This window comes from Punica granatum, chromosome 4, assembly GCF_007655135.1.
Source record: "Punica granatum isolate Tunisia-2019 chromosome 4, ASM765513v2, whole genome shotgun sequence".
Lineage (NCBI taxonomy): Eukaryota > Viridiplantae > Streptophyta > Magnoliopsida > Myrtales > Lythraceae > Punica > Punica granatum.
Window position 1 is genome coordinate 19047036 of NC_045130.1, and position 17628 is coordinate 19064663.

At 38.9% G+C, this 17628-nt stretch overlaps 1 protein-coding gene across 1 annotated transcript; it reads left to right on the forward strand.

The window, feature by feature from the left end:
- The first annotated feature begins 13486 nt into the window (after positions 1-13486).
- LOC116203401 (myb family transcription factor PHL7-like) lies at positions 13487-17617 on the forward strand. The gene is made up of 8 exons (XM_031535103.1): positions 13487-13694; positions 14888-15038; positions 15220-15428; positions 15679-15755; positions 15877-15919; positions 16102-16159; positions 16692-16761; positions 16978-17617. Exons 2-8 carry the CDS (start codon positions 14914-14916, stop codon positions 17377-17379), a joined length of 984 nt encoding a protein of 327 aa, XP_031390963.1. The 5' UTR covers positions 13487-13694; positions 14888-14913; the 3' UTR covers positions 17380-17617.
- The last annotated feature ends 11 nt before the right edge of the window (positions 17618-17628 follow it).

The window sequence follows — 17628 nt, forward strand, 5'->3', positions numbered from 1 at the left end:
TTCATTTTACTTATAATATATTATATTCGACTTTTGATGAATAAACGAACAAAAACAAACCTGTTTGGTTAAAAAAATTTTTTAACTCTACTAAACTTTTCTTCAATTCAACAATACAGTTATTACTATTTTCATTTTTTTCAATTTTTTTAACCATTCAATTCAATTTTTAATATTAAATTATCTCAATTATTTATTACTTTTTCCTCAATTCAATAACACAATCATTACTTTCTCTCAATTATTCATTATTTTTTCCACAATTCAACAACACAATCATTACTTTCTCTCAACTATTCATTATTTTTTCATACTTTTTCTCATAATTCAATAACACAATTATTACAAACCAATTAAAATCAAAACTCAACTCAACTCTAAAACCAGACACAACCTAAGTGCGTTCACATTGTTATTTCATTCTATTCGGCAAATAAATTCATTAACGATGAAGTAAGTAATAATATTATAAAATAATATATTAATATACATATTTACTTAATAATGAAGTAAATAATATTAATATGTATGTTTATTTTTTGATAAGTTTTACAACAAATTAATCTTCATAATTTTCGTTGTAAAATTGATTGGCAGCATACTTGATTAAGCGGGTGATTTTCTCGAGTAATGTGAATCCCATTCTAGCCCTCTGGGGCAAATGTTCGAATCTATTATGATATCTAAGAAAGTACGATTCGAATTTCGTATTCGTGTGACTGTGATTTGTTTTCATTTATTTATTAATATAATTTAATAAATTTATTGTAATTATAATATATATTATATTCGACTTTCGATGAACGATAAATGAAGGAAATATATGCATTCAGATTAAACTATAATTCATTTTCGTTTATTTTTTAGTATATTTTAATAAATTTATATTGCTTATAATTATTCTATTAGACTTTTGATGAATAAATAAAAGAAGAAATAAATGTATTCACATTACTATTTCGTTTTATTATGCAAATTACATTATTCGAATCATCATTTATCAAATCACAATGGTGAAAGTTGTATACCTTTTGCATAATGAACATAATATTTTGTCATTCAAGTGATGTCCATTGCCTTTAGCCTATGCAAAAATGGAGAAATGGGAAAGATCTTGTCTATTGCAAGCATGTCACAAGCACTACAAACAAAAGAGTTCCTTGTATTCTATGTTGCCCATTATAAAAATGTAACAAATTTATGCACATACTTTAAATCACACAGTATCAATAATTGTAACCTTATTCCAAAGAAAATTAGTTACGTGGAACATAACATATAGGGTCTGAGGGAATTTATTTGTAGAATCATATGGGTAACTAAGGGGATTGAATATGTTCCTCATATTATATGTTTATGGCTAATTGGAGAATGTGTTCAAGCTAATTTAATGTGAAATCTTGAAATTCAAAATTTTCATTCCCTTGATAATATGGAACAATTAATGGAACTTTTCGCGTCGATGGAGACTCCATCAAATAAATAAGGTTTGTTTTTATAAAAAATAAGAAATTACCTGAATCAACTATGACATACTTGCTTAGGAAAGAAAGATAATTTGGGAACAAAAAAATTTCCTTTTAGATCATGCGTATCAAAGGAAAATATCCATAGTCGTTGAGAGCAAAACTAGGTAAGCAAATTTCTTGGAAAACTTAGAGAAAAAGAATATAGCCGAGTTGTAACTATATATAATAAAAGATTTCCGGCGGCCTCCATTAATCATGGCTGTCGACGGTGATTGGTTGAAGGTGTAGTCACCGTCATGGAGAATATGGACTGAAACGTTATAGTTCCATAAGAGTTGTAACTGGGATAAAAGAAAAATATCGAATTGGCGTGGTGTGGTGTGACTGTAGGTGAGTGTCCTCTTAGAAAACGATTAACAATGACATCTATACATGTCGTCGGAGTTGAACACTATCGTTGAGAAAAGAGCATCGCCAAAAGCCATTATTAGCTGATTATGGAGGAAGATAACCTGATTTAATTGACCAAATCGTTATTCTAAACTAGATTCTTGTTTCGGGCCACTTAACTTGGTTATTTCTTTTATCTGACTCTTAAAACGAGGGCGGTTATTTGATTCAGATAGTAACCCGGTTAATTAGGTTGGTTATACTTGGGATACGTGTCACAAAGTGATTTGTCCACTTGTCAGACGAATCGAGAAGTCTCGATAATTTAATGGGCGGAAGACGAAAAACTAAAATGAGAAGAACCATTGTATAAGGGAAAAAAACGTAAATTATAGAAGACAATGATTAAAAGTTGAAAAATCCAGTGGATACGATTTGTATCCCATGGTTGGACATTTTTTTTTTGTGTGTCTCATGGTAGACATGTCCTCAATACAAATCATTTCATACCAAAATCAATTTCAAGCTTCAGACGGGTTTATTAATATATTTAGAAAAAAGCAATTCATTCTACTGTAGAGCTTAAGATTACTGGGTGGTATTTGATTACTCAAAATAAGTGTTGAAATTAAATTTTGAGCACTTAATTGAATTCAGCTTGTTTGGTAAACACATAGAAAGTTGACTTAACTTAATAGACTTAAGTAAAAAAAGCACTTAATCATTAAGTAGGTGGGAAATTACTTAATCATCAGTAGCTTTTGGATGAATCCCTCGGTGGCCCCAACATTTTTTATTTGCAAAGATACCCCTAATGTTTTTCGCAATTCCAATTTGGTCCAATTTTAGTTTTTGCTTAAAAGGTTAGAGAGAGAGAGAGAGAAAGAGAGAGAGAGAGAGAGAGAGAGAGAGAGAGAGAGAGACCAGGAGGGATGCTGGCTGAACGGGAGGGGGCGGAGTCTCCCGTCCCGAGATCGGGGCCACCACTACCCACAATCTCCCTCTGTCTCTCTTTGATTTCAAAAGGGAGAGGGACCCCAAATTGAAGCGATAGGGGCTCCTACGTTAGTCCCCATTCGCTACAGATGACGTCGTCATGAACTGGTGGCCGGTATCAGAGCCACCACCGCCCCTAACATGTCCGATCAAAGAACCTTCGATTTTTTTTTTTTGCAATTTTCGATTTTTTGATGTTTAAAAAAATTATAATAAATGTGGGCAACAGTGAGAAGAAGTTAAAAGTAATCATCTAAATGTAATTTCATCCCTATAATTGTTTCTCAACCAAATACTTTTCACTTTATCAATTAAGCACTTATCAGTTAAATTTATCAGTTAAATTTTCAACACTTAATTTTCAACACTTAAAATTAAATTCAAACAAACACAAACTTAGTCCAACTCATGATTTTAACCCTCAAAGCTCTCATAAAATTTTCAAACTTTTGAAATCAGTTGGAAAACAAAGTCTTGTGTCCAGTGGCTCATGAATCTTAAAGAAATGACAGTGTACTGGCTGAAGCCTCACTTGATTAGGAGATGCGACTTTCATTGTAATATATAGTCGTGTACAATGTTCTATGTATGAGAACTATGTATAAATGACTAAAATACGTAATATATACAACGTAAGCTATAATGAGCTATAATGACATAAGATTTTGCTAAGATTTTGGATAATCTTCTCTATTACTCCCCCGCAAGCTAAACGGTGACTTCACCACGTGAAGCTTGGACCGAAAGTCAGCAAAGCAAGAAGAAGATGAGCCCTTGGTGAGTGCATCAGCTAGCTGATCATCGGAGTTAATGAAGCGAATAGATAGTTGCTTACGCATGAAACGCTCCCACACAAAGTGATAGTCAATCTCAATGTGCTTGGTCCGAGCATGAAAGATAGGATTCGCCGTAAGATAAATTGCAAAAATATTGTCACACCAAAGAGTTGGAGGGTGACACCGTGAAATCCCGAGTTCCCGAAGTAGAGACTGAAGCTATAAAATCTCAGCGATAGCATTGACAAGGCTCTTGTACTTTGACTCAATACTCGACTGGGCAACTGTCATATGCTTTTTGGAGCTCCAAGAGACGAGATTGGAACCAAGAAAAACAATAAAGTCACTGACAGTGCAACAATTATCAGGGTTACTGGCCTAATCAACGTTAGAGAAACCATGAATAGATGATATAGAGCCTGGACGAATATGAAGACCGTAGGTGATTGTACCCTTGAGATATCGTAGGATACGTTTCACCGCCATCCAATGAGCAGTAGTTGGTGTTGGGAATTGGTGTATGCCCTAGAGGCAATCTATAATCAGTTCTGTAATATGATATCTATTTCATTATATTACGAGGCATATCTGTTATTGTGTAGATTGCGCTAAATATGATTTTACACAATAATGTCCTTGGAATAGTAGGTTCAATAGGCATCAAGTGTGACTTGATTGTGAGATCCTATAATTAATGAACATTATTCCTAAATGTCCATAGTCAAAGTATTATTGTTAATTAGGACAACGATAATACGGTTAGACTAGTGTGAGTGTTGATTGATGACCAAGTCTCATAGGTCATGGATATGGAGATATCAAATCACACCACATGTATACATTAAGAGTAATGTGTATTGGAATGACCCACCATGAGATTGCTACATGGGTTGTTACGTGACTGTCATTAGCATATCTCAAAGTGACTATAGTGTAATGGTCCTTTGACTTGAGGTCACCATAGATTCCTACATGTAATGTCATATACTTTGATACTGTCAAACGCCACTGTAACAGGATGGTTATAAAGACAGTTATTGGGTATACCACAGAGCATGGAGAGGAATGTGAGTGATCAAAATAGAATTTGTCCCTCCTACGAAACGGGAGCGATATCTCACGGCCACTTGGTGGTTAAGTCTAAAAGTGTATGCATACCCAAATGAGTCGATATAACGATATCGAGCTCATTTGTTTTGATAGACTTAACCGGTAAACCAAGAAAGAGAAATATTGAGCCATACAAGGATGTCATCGACCATGCCTTGGGCTCAATAGAGATATAGGGGACAATGGATTATATTACACGGTAATATAGGTCACGAGGTTCGTCGAGAAATTGACTTTCCGATTACTTGAGTAACGGTGATGCATTGCTAGATGCCGCTCACTGTTTGTAATATTGAAATGGAGATTTTGATATTACTATCAACGTAATTGGGAACCTACAGGGTCACACACTACGACTAAATTGACGAGATATTTTGAAACAAATAAAATCGTCTAATAGAGATTAGATGATTTAGGATGTGACTAATTAATCGGATATTTAATGAGATTAAATTTGTCGATTAATTAGACCCGACTTATTAGATTAAATGGACTAAATTGATGCACGATTAATGCGGTGACACATGGGCCAATGGTTTAATGACATTTACTTGGACACATGTCACTTGGAGCCTTGATTTTCCTTGTCCCACATCGGCTAGAATTGGTTTTCTTCCTTCCCCTGTTGCTTATAAAAAAGGGGGCAGATTACTTTTATATTTATATATATATGCTTATATATAAAAGCGCACACATATTATATATATATATGCTAATATATATATGTACGTGCATATATGTGTGCATATAAAATATATATAATTTGGGTTGAATTGTTCAACTCAAATTAGGTCCATTAGTCTTAAAAATTTCGGGTGTTGCATCGGTGTTTCTTTCGAGTGTTGGTCGCTAGCACCGCCGATCTCGAAGACTCGTCGACAAAGTCGGTGTGGACACCGGTAGAGGCGTCACGCGTGGGACGCTTGGTCGACAATTTTAAATATTCCAGGTACGCTTTTATTTACTCTTATTCTTCTAGTAGGTCTTGGAATTAGTTTCACGGGTAGGAAATTTTGAATTTCTGTTCCTTTTTCGCTTCCGTTGCGCCCCGTGGAACTAGCAGTTGGACAATGCATGAACTAACAAACTTGATTTACCGCAGAGGTAATGTCAGGTCTAGTGAGTGAGAGATACTGGAGACTACCGACTGCACTCCTATAGAGAGAAAGATCCTGAAATAGATCCCCATCATGAAGAGAAAGTCAGGATCCTAATGAGACTGGAGAGCTAATACGCTTGCACTCCAGCATAGAAGTGTGAGGGATGATATCATGAATGTACTTGGACTGTGCGAGGTAAAGTCCAGTACCATCAGTGCGAGCCTCCATCCTAAGAAAGTAGTGAAGAGGACCGAGATCCTTCATAGCAAATTTCTGTTGTAAAGCAGTAATGATGGAATGAAAAGGTGCACCTGGTATTCCCGTCAGGATGATATCATTGACATAGACGAGAAGATAGACAAGATAATTAGGTCCCCGAAGAATGAATAATAAGGGATCAGCTTTCCAATTGGAAAAACCAAGTCTCTAAAGATAAGTATTGAGACACTGAAACCAGGCCACTAGGGGCTTGTTTGAGCCCATAGAGAGATCGACGAAGTTGACAAACATAATCAGGACGAGAAGCATCGATAAAGCCAGGAGGTTGAGACATATAAACCTCCTCAGTAAGATGTCCATGAAGAAACACATTCTTTACGTCCAGTTGTTGAATTGGCCACTGGGAGGAGACAACAATAGATAGAACTGTCTGAATGGTAACCGGCTTGATGACTGGACTAAACATCTCTAAATGGTCGACTCCTTCTCTCTAATTAAAACCTTTTGCCACCAATCGAGCCTTATAGCGATCAATGGTGCCATTGGCCTTCTGTTTAATGTGATAAACCCATTTGCAGCCAACCACATTCTGCGCAGGAGATGGTGGGACAAGATCCCAGATGTGATTCTGGAGTAATGCTAGATATTCCTCCTTCATTGCAGCCCGCCAAGTAGAGTGTTTACAAGCCTGTGCAAAGGTTTGAGGTTCCTGCAAAGCAGCGAAAACAGAGAAAATAGAAGGATGGCGAGATATGGTGAACCGAGGAGGAAGCAAAGTACCATCCTTAGACCGTGTCGTCATCCTGTGAGTGTTCTAAGTAGCAGGTGCAACATCATTACCCACAGCATCCTCAATCGAAACTCCAGACCCAGTGGTCATGAATCTCAGGAGCAGGAACATGCAACTCAATAGGTAGAGTAGCAGGACTACTAGGCTCATGAAATGTCATAGAAACAAACGAAGGAATGGGAATATAAGTGGAAGTGTTACTTGAAAAGGAGGGAATAGACATACTAGTAGCAAGTGCGGGGCCAGAAGAGGACCGACTAACATCCACCGAGATAGGCCCACCTATCTTGAAAGGAAAGGAACGCTCATCGAAAACAACTTGAGTGGATAGGAAGATGCGACCAGTGATAGGATTTTGACATCGATATCCCCGATAATGGTAAGGATATCCAAGAAAGACACAGGGTTGAGATCGAGATTCTAACTTATGGCTTGTGTAAGGTCGTAAATAAGGATAGCCGAGACATCCAAACACTTGTAAGTTAGAGTAATCAGGTGGACTATCATGAATTGCCTCGACAGGAGATTTGAGACCAAGGGATTTTGTAGGTAATCTATTACTAAGGTACACTGTTGTTTTGCAAAATTTCGATGGAATGGAAGAATGAGAAAGTAATGTGAGTCCCATGTCAACGATATGACGGTGTTCGCGTTCAGCAGAGCTGTTCTATTGAGGAACATGAGGACATGAGATACGGTGGAAGATACCTCTGCAATTCAGACTGGAAATTTGCAGAAAGAAACTCTTTTGCACCATGTGATTGAAAATACTTGATTCAACGTCCATGGAGATTCTCAATTTGAAGACGAAATGCTCGAAAATCACTAAGTACATCAGACCGAGATTTAAGAACGTAAAACCAGGAGTATTTACTGTAATCATCAAGGAAGTGAATGTAATAATGATGACCAGTATGAGAAGTGATTGGTGCATGACCCCAAATATCAGTACGAACAATTTCAAAAGGGAGAAGTGTTTTTATGAAGAGTAGGTGGACAAGAGTTATTTATTATTTTTCCTTCTTGACAGGTAGAACAAATATGACCTACATGATCATTATTAAGAGAATAAGAAGTACGTAAAGCACAACGAACTATGGGTAAAGATAAGTGCCCAAGGCGTTAATACTATAAGACACTGGACCCAGACATAGAGAGATGCGCTTAAGGACGGTCGATGCGCCTGCCTTTCGAGTGGAAACAGTAGAGTCCATCCTTAACTGGGCCACGCATAAGCTCCTGGTGGGTATGACGATCCTTCACAATGAAACAATTTGGGTGAAGAAAAAAAAAGAAACCTGTATTATCTTTGGCAAATTTGGAAATGGAAATTAGGTTTTCAAAAATATTAGGAGCATAAAGTATATGATTTAGATGTAAAGGCCGTGATGGAAGTTTAATGGTAGAAGAACCAGAGGCTCAAACTTGGAAAGATTTACCGTCACCCACAAAGAGATGATCCGAACTCAAATTATCATCACAAACACTGAGATTAGAAAAATCTGAAGTCACATGATGCGTGGCTCCCGAGTCCATGTACCAGTCTAGATCATAAAGTGTCGAAGGAGAACCATAGGTCAGATGAGCTTGAGCCCTAGAAAATTGATTAAACTGATAAAATGGCACTGTGTGGCCTGCCTGATTGCAGGTTTGACATATAATAGATGGACAAGGCCTGAAATGCTTCATTGGGCCGAGCTGTTGATTGAGCCCAAGAAGAGAAGGACCACAGGCAGGAGGAGAAATGAAATTGGGTCGGTTGAGATAGGGCCTAGGGCCGATCGGGCCAATACGCGGATCTTGGCCCTAGTGTGACTGACTCGAGTTGACATAACCCGACCCGAGTCGGTTGTCTTCTCTACCCGAACCCTGGTTAGGGTTTTTCCTTCCAACATTTCGGTCAGAAACAGGTCCCGATCCTCTTCCTTTCCCGTTCCCTTTTCCTCCCTTGCTTTTGCCCTTGTTGCGACTACTTTGATTGTTCCGGCCATTGATGTAATGGACTTCGACCAGAGGAGTGCCCAGTATGCTCGAGAGAAAAGCACTTACGGAAATAGAGGAAGAGAGATTTACCGCCTGAGCTCCATGGGTGGTTGCATATAGACGCCGCTCTTCGTGTCCATCGAGCAACAATTGAAGCTTATTCGTGCTAATGGTAAGCATGCGTTTGAATTGAGCTAGAACAATGGGCTCCCATTCTGGACCGAGCCCTGTGTAAATTCGGGGATTAATCTCAGTCGTGTTCTTGGGCTTCCCGATTTGTGCATACCTAAGAGCGTGTTCCTTCACCGAATTAATGAGTGCAACCATCAATTGTGAGCCATTCTTCAAATCACGCCACTGTTGGTCGAGTAAATCCTCCTATGCAGACGTTTGATTTACAAAAGCTCGCTCCAGAGATGTCCAGGCCTCATGAGATGTTCTGGCAGTGAGGATAGTCACCCCAATTGCCTCGGTAACTGCCAACATAACACAGGTAAAAGCAAAATTATCTCTTGACTCCCATCTTAAGTAGTCAGGATTAGAAACTTGGACACCATCTGCTCCAACAATTGTCTTGCTCAGGGCGGTAGCCCGACCCTCAACATGGTCTAGTAGATCGTAGGTAGCCAGCAAAGGTGTCATGATACCTTTTCCAGTATAAGTAATTATGACCATTGAGCTTGACAGGGATTGTTGGAATTGTAGATGGTGTTTGAATGATGGGAGGTAAAGAGGAGATAAGTGAGGAAGATGAGGAAGAGACGAGTGAGGGTGTAGTGCCAGCCATAGTCGCTGATTTGAGAAGAAAAGAAAGAGCGAAAGCAAATGAGCTAATCAAAGTTATCCCGTCTTAGGCTTTGATATCATAAAAAAAATGACAGTGTAATGTCTGAAGCCTTACTTGATTAGATGAGGTGACTTTCATTGTAATATATAGTCGTGTACAATGTTCTACGTATGGAAACTATCTATACATGACTAAAATATGTAATATATACAAGGTAAGCTATAATGAGCTATAATGACATAAGATTTGCTAAGATTTTGGATAATCTTCTTTATTAATTCTATTTGAACTAAAAAAAAAACCAAGTTTCGTATTCATGATTGTAGTTAAAACATCTCTAATATTTGTCCGTCTCCTGCCCTAGAGGTAGGGAAATGAGTCAACGGGATCGTTATATTGTTGTGCTGAGCACCAAATTGCAAACATGTGCAATCATCAGTCACGATTTGTTAAGAAAAAGGTTGCAAACAAGCCATCTGTAACAACACGACTCATCTATGGTATTGGCCCAACAACTTGTCAAGGGGCCCAACCATGGGCCCAAAATACTTAAGCCAAGTTGCGAGTAATCTTATAGGTGGGTCTTTATTAGCTATTTTACTAAAGTAGTACCCATGACACTTTACCAAGCAAGTGGGACTCTAGAGGTGGCTCCAACCCAGTATGTGGTGTAGTACTTTGTCCGCATAACACTTAATTCCCACTCTTCTAGTTGTTGCACTGCTCTGATACTATTTGTAACTATTCAAACCAATCACGGGACTGGCCCAGCAACTTGTTAGGGAGCCCAACTACCGACCCAAAATGCTTAAGCCCAAGTTGCTAGTAATACCATAGGCGGGTCTTTATTAACCACTTTACGAAAGGAGTACCCATGACACTTTACCAAGCATGTGGGATTCTAGAGGTGGCTCCCACCTAGTCTGTTTGTAACACCCCAAAATCCCACGTTGATAGGAGAAGAGTTAATAAAGTGATTAACAAAGACCCGCCTATGGGATTACTAATAACTTGGGCTTAAGCATTTTGGGTCGGTAGTTGGGCTACTTGACAAGTTGCTGGGCCAGTCCTGTAGATTCGATCGAGTCGTTACAAATGGTATCGGAACAGTTTACCAGCCAGAAATGTGAGAACTACGTGTTATGTGGCCAAAGTGCTAAACCCGACGGGCTAGGTGGGAGCCACCTCTAGAATCCCACATGCTTAGTAAAGTGTCATCGGTACTACTTTAGTAAAGTGGTTAATAAAGACCCGTCTATAAGATTAGCAACTTGGGCTTAAGCATTTTGACTTGTGGTTGAGCTCCTTGACAAGTTGTTGGGTCAGTTCCGTAAATTGGGTCGGATCATTATAAACTGCAACAGAGCAGTAGTATACTAGCCAGAAGTGTGGAAACTAAGTGTTACACCCGACAGATTGGGTGGGAGTCACCTCTTGAACTGAATGAGCCACCTCTAGATCCCACATGTTTGATAAACTATTATGGTAACTACTTTAGTAAAGTGGTTAATAAAAACTAGCCTATGGGATTATTAGCAACTTGTGCTTAAGCATTTTGGGCCAGTGGTTTGGCTCATTGACAAGTTGCTGGGCCAATTCCGTAGATTGGGTTGGGTCGTGACACCATCCAATTGGGCCTGTGGTTGGTCTCCTTGATAAGTTGCTAGATTAGTTCCGTAAATTGGGTCAAATCATTATAAACAATACCAGAGCAGTAGTACACTCGCCAGAAGTGTGGGAACTGAGTGCTACACCCGACAGACTAGTTGGTCGTGAACTCTAGAATCTATCCTGCTTGATAAAGTGTCATGGGTCTACTTTAGTAAAGTAGTTAATAATGTTTGGTTTTACAACTTATTTTTAACTCTACTTCACTTAATTCCACTTATCTTCAATTTAACAACACAATTATCATTTTTCCCTTTTTCTTCAATTTTTTAACCATTCAATTCAATTTTTAATACCGAATTCTATCAACTATTCATTACTTTTTCTATAATTCAATAACACAATCATTACTTTCACACTTTTTCTCGTAATTTAACAATACAATCATTATAACCATGGTTTTCAGAATCGTGATTCGAATCGTAGAATCGTACAATTCTACGATTCGAGGGGGGTTCTACGATTCTGATTCAGGTGGGTGAGTCGGAAAATGCAGAATCGTAGGTGAATCGTGGGCTGAATCGCGGAATCGTGGAATCGGGCTGATTCTACGATTCCGGATTCAGCCCAAACTCGGGCGAAGCCCAGCCCTGATTCGGGCCCGAGGATGAAGGCGAGGTCAGAGTCGGGCCGAAGCCCAGCCCATTGGTCCTGAGCCTGACTCCTTTTTTTTTTCCTCCCTTTCTTCTTCTTCTCCGGCATTCCCCCTTTCTCCTCGAGTCCCCGACTGCGCCCTAATCGGCTAATCCTCCGAGTCTCCGACGGTCCCAGGCTCCCAGCTTCCGCGATATCTTCTTGTTCGGCACTTCTTCTTGAAGTTCTTGTTCTGCCTGTGCCGATTCCTTCTTGTTCCGAGGAGATCCCTTTTGCGTATCCTCTCCCTTCTTTCCCCATTTTGAAAGATTGGAGACAGAGTCTAAGCTTCCTACAGAGTGGGTGATTGCGTCCAGACTCTAGAGGAAGCCGAGGAGGAGGGAAGTTGATCCCTCTTTTTTTTTTCAAGGGAAGTCTCTGTAGTAATGGATGATAGAGCTGCAGAAAGAGTTGGCATGGAGAGAAAGGAGTTGCAGGCTGCAGTCAAGGGCTTGCAGGCTTTGATTTTTGCAGGGGATGGGCCTACCTTGGCCAGCTTGCAGATCAGAGGTTGCGGGTGGATGATCAAAGGATTGGTGTAGGACAAACTTGCCTGAAGAAGGAGGGAAAAGAGAAGAAAAAAAGAAAGCAACACATAAGGACAGTCAGTCAACCGAGAAAGGGCGGGCTGCAGAGTCGGTAGAGAAAAGAAAGGAAAGAGAAAGGAAAGAAAATAATTGGGAAGAAGCAGAGGGCAACAGAAAGCTGAAAACGTGAAAAAGAAATGCATGGGTCGTGCATTGCAGAGAAAATGGAAGAAGAAAATAAAAGAAATGAGGATAGTCGTTTGATTCAAATTGTTGCAAATTATTGTGAATCAGTTTGCTGCAAATTATTGTTGACTTGTTGATTTGTGGTCCTTTTTTGAATACAAGGATTAATTTTTTTTGGCTCAGGAAATTATGATACATTTATATAAATTATTTTTTTAATCACAGGTAGAATCTTACGATTCACGATACGATTTTACGATTCACGATTCTGCGACATTCGACCGATTCTAGGTAGAATCGCGATTCTGATAACCTTGATTACAACTCAATTAATTTATATATATTCAAAGTTAAAATATAGTCGAGTTAAAACTCAACTCAAATGCTAAACAAAGCATAATAACAACTTGGACTTAAGCATTTTTCGTCGATGGTTAGGCTCCTTGAAAAGTTGTTGGGTCAATTCCGTAGATTGGGTGGGGTCATTACACCATCCAAGCGCGACCATCTATCTTGACGGGCCGGTATGACCCGTTAATGGTCCACCCTGTGAGACTCACCCCGGAAATGGCATTATTCTGCCGGACAATCTGTTGGACCGGCACCAATAATCGGGACAAGTACGTGCCCTACCCTCGGTTTATGCCAACTTAGGCCGGTAAAGACATTGACCGTTCTATGAATTATGAACAAATAAATACATTTCTCGACATTAAAATATTGACTTGGACTTTATCAATTTTATCACTGGTCAAAGTGCAGGCCCGTTGGGAATGGTCACAAACAATTCAGCCAATAATAACCAAAAAATTAAAAACTTAATAAATATAAATTAAAAAAGAGAAACAAGAGAGGAGAGGGCCCCCCTTCCTTTTCCTTTCCATTGGTCCTCCTCCTCCTTTTGTGCTCTGCTTCTGCCCAGGAGAGAGCAAGACCCGACACGGCAAAGCTTCAAACTTTCAGTTTTTACAACCCTCGATCGTATCATTGGCTCAACTCCGACTTTGCCGGGATTTCTCCCGGAGATTTTGGCGGGATCCTTCCTCACATATCTCTTCGGGTACACTGCATACCTCTCTCTCTCTCTCTCTCTCTCTGTGTCTCTGTCTCGGAGTCTGTATCTCTCCTGCTCATGCTACAGAAATGTAGACATATATAGGAAGGAGAGGAGAATCAAGGGGCTTTCTTTTTTCTGTTTTAGTTTTGGGTTCCTTTTATAAATTGGCTTCCGCACTGATCAGCAGTTGCAAAGTCAGAACTTTTCAAGGTTAATTTATGGTGTGCTTTCCTGATCCAAAAAAATAAAAATAAAAATTATGGTATGCTTTAGGTGACAAATTTTAATTATGTCAGTATCATAGCAGAGATAATTGGCGCTCCTATTCAAAAACTGCAATTTAAAAAGCTTCGTGTCATTGGGTACCAAGTTATCTGTCTGTATAAGGGTATGCTTCGTGTATGGTATGCGCTCTGACTGATCGGTGACGAAGGATTGAGGATTGAGTTGGTTGCCCAAGGAGATGAAAAGTTGGTTGCTCATTATTATATATGTAGTGCTGACTTGGGTTGCATAGGACTGGGATATATATATGGATGTGACTCCTTGGGTAGTCCTAAATTTTCGTTCTTTGGGGCATCTTATGAATCTATGCTCTTGAGCTGAAGCTGGAGATGGGAACACGAACACACGAGAGTAACATCTTTGTGGAGGATTATTTTTCTCTTCTTTTTTTAAGCGAAAGAAGAAATTTCGAAGTATATATGCTTAGGGCAGTTATAAAACAATGCGTTATGTAATTCCTAGGAATCTAGATATTATCAAATATGTGCGGTCTTTAAAGGGCCAAATGCTTAACTCTCTGGTGGCAAAATTATGGTCCTTGACTCCCTTCTCTTCAGAAGGTTAAAGGGGGTGAGTAAGATGGGTTCAAAATTTATATACACAATCAAAGACCATTTCTCAGCATCTTATTCAACTTATTCCTTCTGACATTTACTAGGATCCATAACATGCAAGAAGTGGAATCTATTCTGTTGGTTAAGGAAATGAGAGAGACATGTAAATCTCATAAAAATTGAGAATATAACTCCAAGTCAAAATTTTCTTTCTTCCAAAAATAACTGATGGCAACTCAGTCATCAGTTTATTTTACATTGCATAGAGTCTAGATAAGCAATTTTCATGATTTTTCTGTGTCTTCCAGAAGAAGTAACAATTGTAAGATTATTCACGGTCACCTCTTCTTGTTATAGCTTGCTTGGTCAGATTTTGGTGATTTATGCATTGCTGGCAACTGCTCGTCAAACTGATTAACGTTGAACCCTTCATCTTCCCAAATCCAGCTGAATTTGTGTTTGATACTCCTTTCAGAAGGCCTTGTATTGGGATTACATTATTTGAGAGGTGAGAGGATAATAGAACCCCGCAATAACCATGCTATCTAAAACTGGAAAAGAATCTTCAAATCCCGTTTTTATGGAAATGATTCAGTTCAAAGCCAGAGTTAGTATTCAAATCACGAAGCATCGCGTGTATTCTGTCATTTCCAGAAATAGACTGAACTGTTCCAGTTTCCTTTTTGTAGGTCAATTACCAATATATCAAGAATATTGTTGAGAACTCATCTGTTGTTGAATGTTCAACACTTAGAACCTGGTTCCAGTGAGATGGACCCTAACAATGGAGGAAACAATTCCAGTAATAACCCTAACCTTGCCAAGCAGCGGCTGCGTTGGACTAATGAACTACATGAGCGTTTTGTTGACGCCGTGGCACAGCTAGGCGGACCTGATAGTGAGTCCTTTTGATGTATTCACTTTTACGGGTGTTTGTTGTTCAATCTTAAGTATGTTTGGATATTTATATTTTCAAAGGAATGAAATAAATTAGTTTCCCAGTTTTAGAATTGTTTACTTTGTCAAATCTATAGTTTATTGCCAAGACGCAGAACTAGATGAAGCACATAAATAGCTTGTTCTATTCCGACTTTTCGTTGAATATGCAGTTCACTTGGAATTGGTTGGCTAACATTCTCATTTTCTAGGGGCTACACCGAAAGGTGTTCTTAGAGTTATGGGCGTTCAAGGCTTAACAATATATCATGTCAAGAGTCATTTACAGGTATATATTTATAATATACATTTCATGTAATGGCTAAATTTTGTAGGCTACTTCTTATCTTTTTCTAAATTGTCCAGTCTCACTCCTGCTTCATGTTAATTGGGTTACGTGACTCATGCAGAAATATCGACTTGCAAAATACCTGCCTGACTCCTCATCTGACGGTAGGAAAATTTAATCTTTCACACCTTTTTCCGTGTGTAACATTTTCGACTATTTATATTTGATAAAGGACAACCCAGAATTCCATTCAGTGCTCTGTCTGCTTTATGAAAGTCCTCCTACAAGGTACTCTATGACCCGAGTTTTCTAAAAATCTTCTGATGGTTCCTTAATGTTATGGAAGGACATAAATCGGAGAAGAAAGGACCAGCAGAAGGCCTTTCCAGTTCAGATGGTTCATCGTAAGTAGAACTTCACTTCACCATGCATTATTGTAGCTACAAGTGATTAAACTGAAATTTATATTCCTTGATGTGATTTTTTAGGTAGTGGGATAATTTCTCAGCTGTTTGCTTAATTTCTCCATAGATTTTGCAAACCACGACAACTGATGTAACACTAGCTATATGCACAATTTTCTTTTTTGCTGGAAAGACTAGATATAAGCACGCTGCATGCACATTATGTGTAGTTTTGACGCATGATGTGGATGATAAAGACTAGATATAAGCATCATGTGCTTGCAGCATGCGGTGATCGCAGAGATTTTGGATTGAAATTCGCCTTGATTTTGTCGATTATCCCCATTGTGTGGTTGACTCCCAATTTTAACAGTTCTGAGAAGAATGTTTTTAGGGTATTAGGACTTCCATCTGCAGCTTGAGCGCCTCACTAATTTGGGTATTTTAGTATCTTTTGCCATTAGTTCTTTGACAAACTTTGAGAGCAGAAAGTGAGATAGTAAGAAAAAGTAATTGTAATTTCTATTTGTAGAGGATTGCAAATCAGTGAGGCACTCAAGCTGCAGATGGAAGTCCAAAAACGACTGCATGAACAGTTAGAGGTACGTCCTTTATTTCCGATTATGCGCCTCATTGAATTGAATGAAAATTTTCCATTAATTTTGGGCCTCTGCATATATGATTGATTGTCAACCTTCACACCTGTTGTAAATTGAGGAACAAGAATGAGATGTATTCTAATAAATAACGTGTAACAATATGATCTTCCCCATGGAAGGAAAATATGTATAACTATGATCCTTTACAATGCAAAACAGGTGCAGAAACAACTTCAGCTAAGAATCGAAGCACAAGGAAAGTACCTGAAGAAGATCATTGAAGAGCAACAAAAACTTGGTGGAATCCTCGGGGATTCTGGAGATGATTGCACAGGATCAGACAAGAAGGTGGGACCAGGAACCCCTATTCTTACAACTGAGTGCCCCCGTCAAGATAAAGCTGCAAAGGATTTGGGCCCAGCAAAGAGTCAGTCGGTTGATGATTCATTTTCTTCTCATCATGAGCCGTCGACTCCTGATTCTGGGCATTGTCCCATACCTGAGCACAATAATGAAGGTCAGTGGTCATCCAAAAAGCGGAGGGTCGAGAACCCGTTTGCCAAGGAAGAGATGGTTCTTCCACTCCAAATACTCGAGTCAAGCTTGAACTCATCCTACTAGCAACTTCGTTCAATCTACCTTGGAGTCTTCGACAAGGCGTCTCTTCCCTTGAGCACGACCTATTCTGTTATTACTATACAAATGCTGATAGTTTACAATGATGTAGACCAGATGTTTTCGATGGTTATTGTGTATTTGTACAAGATTTGCTTTAGACCATCTTAGTAATTGTTTAGCTGAAACTGTGGAATGGGAGCACTCTGTTAGATGCGGTTGCAAATGATTTTTAAGAGATGCATAAGTTGGTGT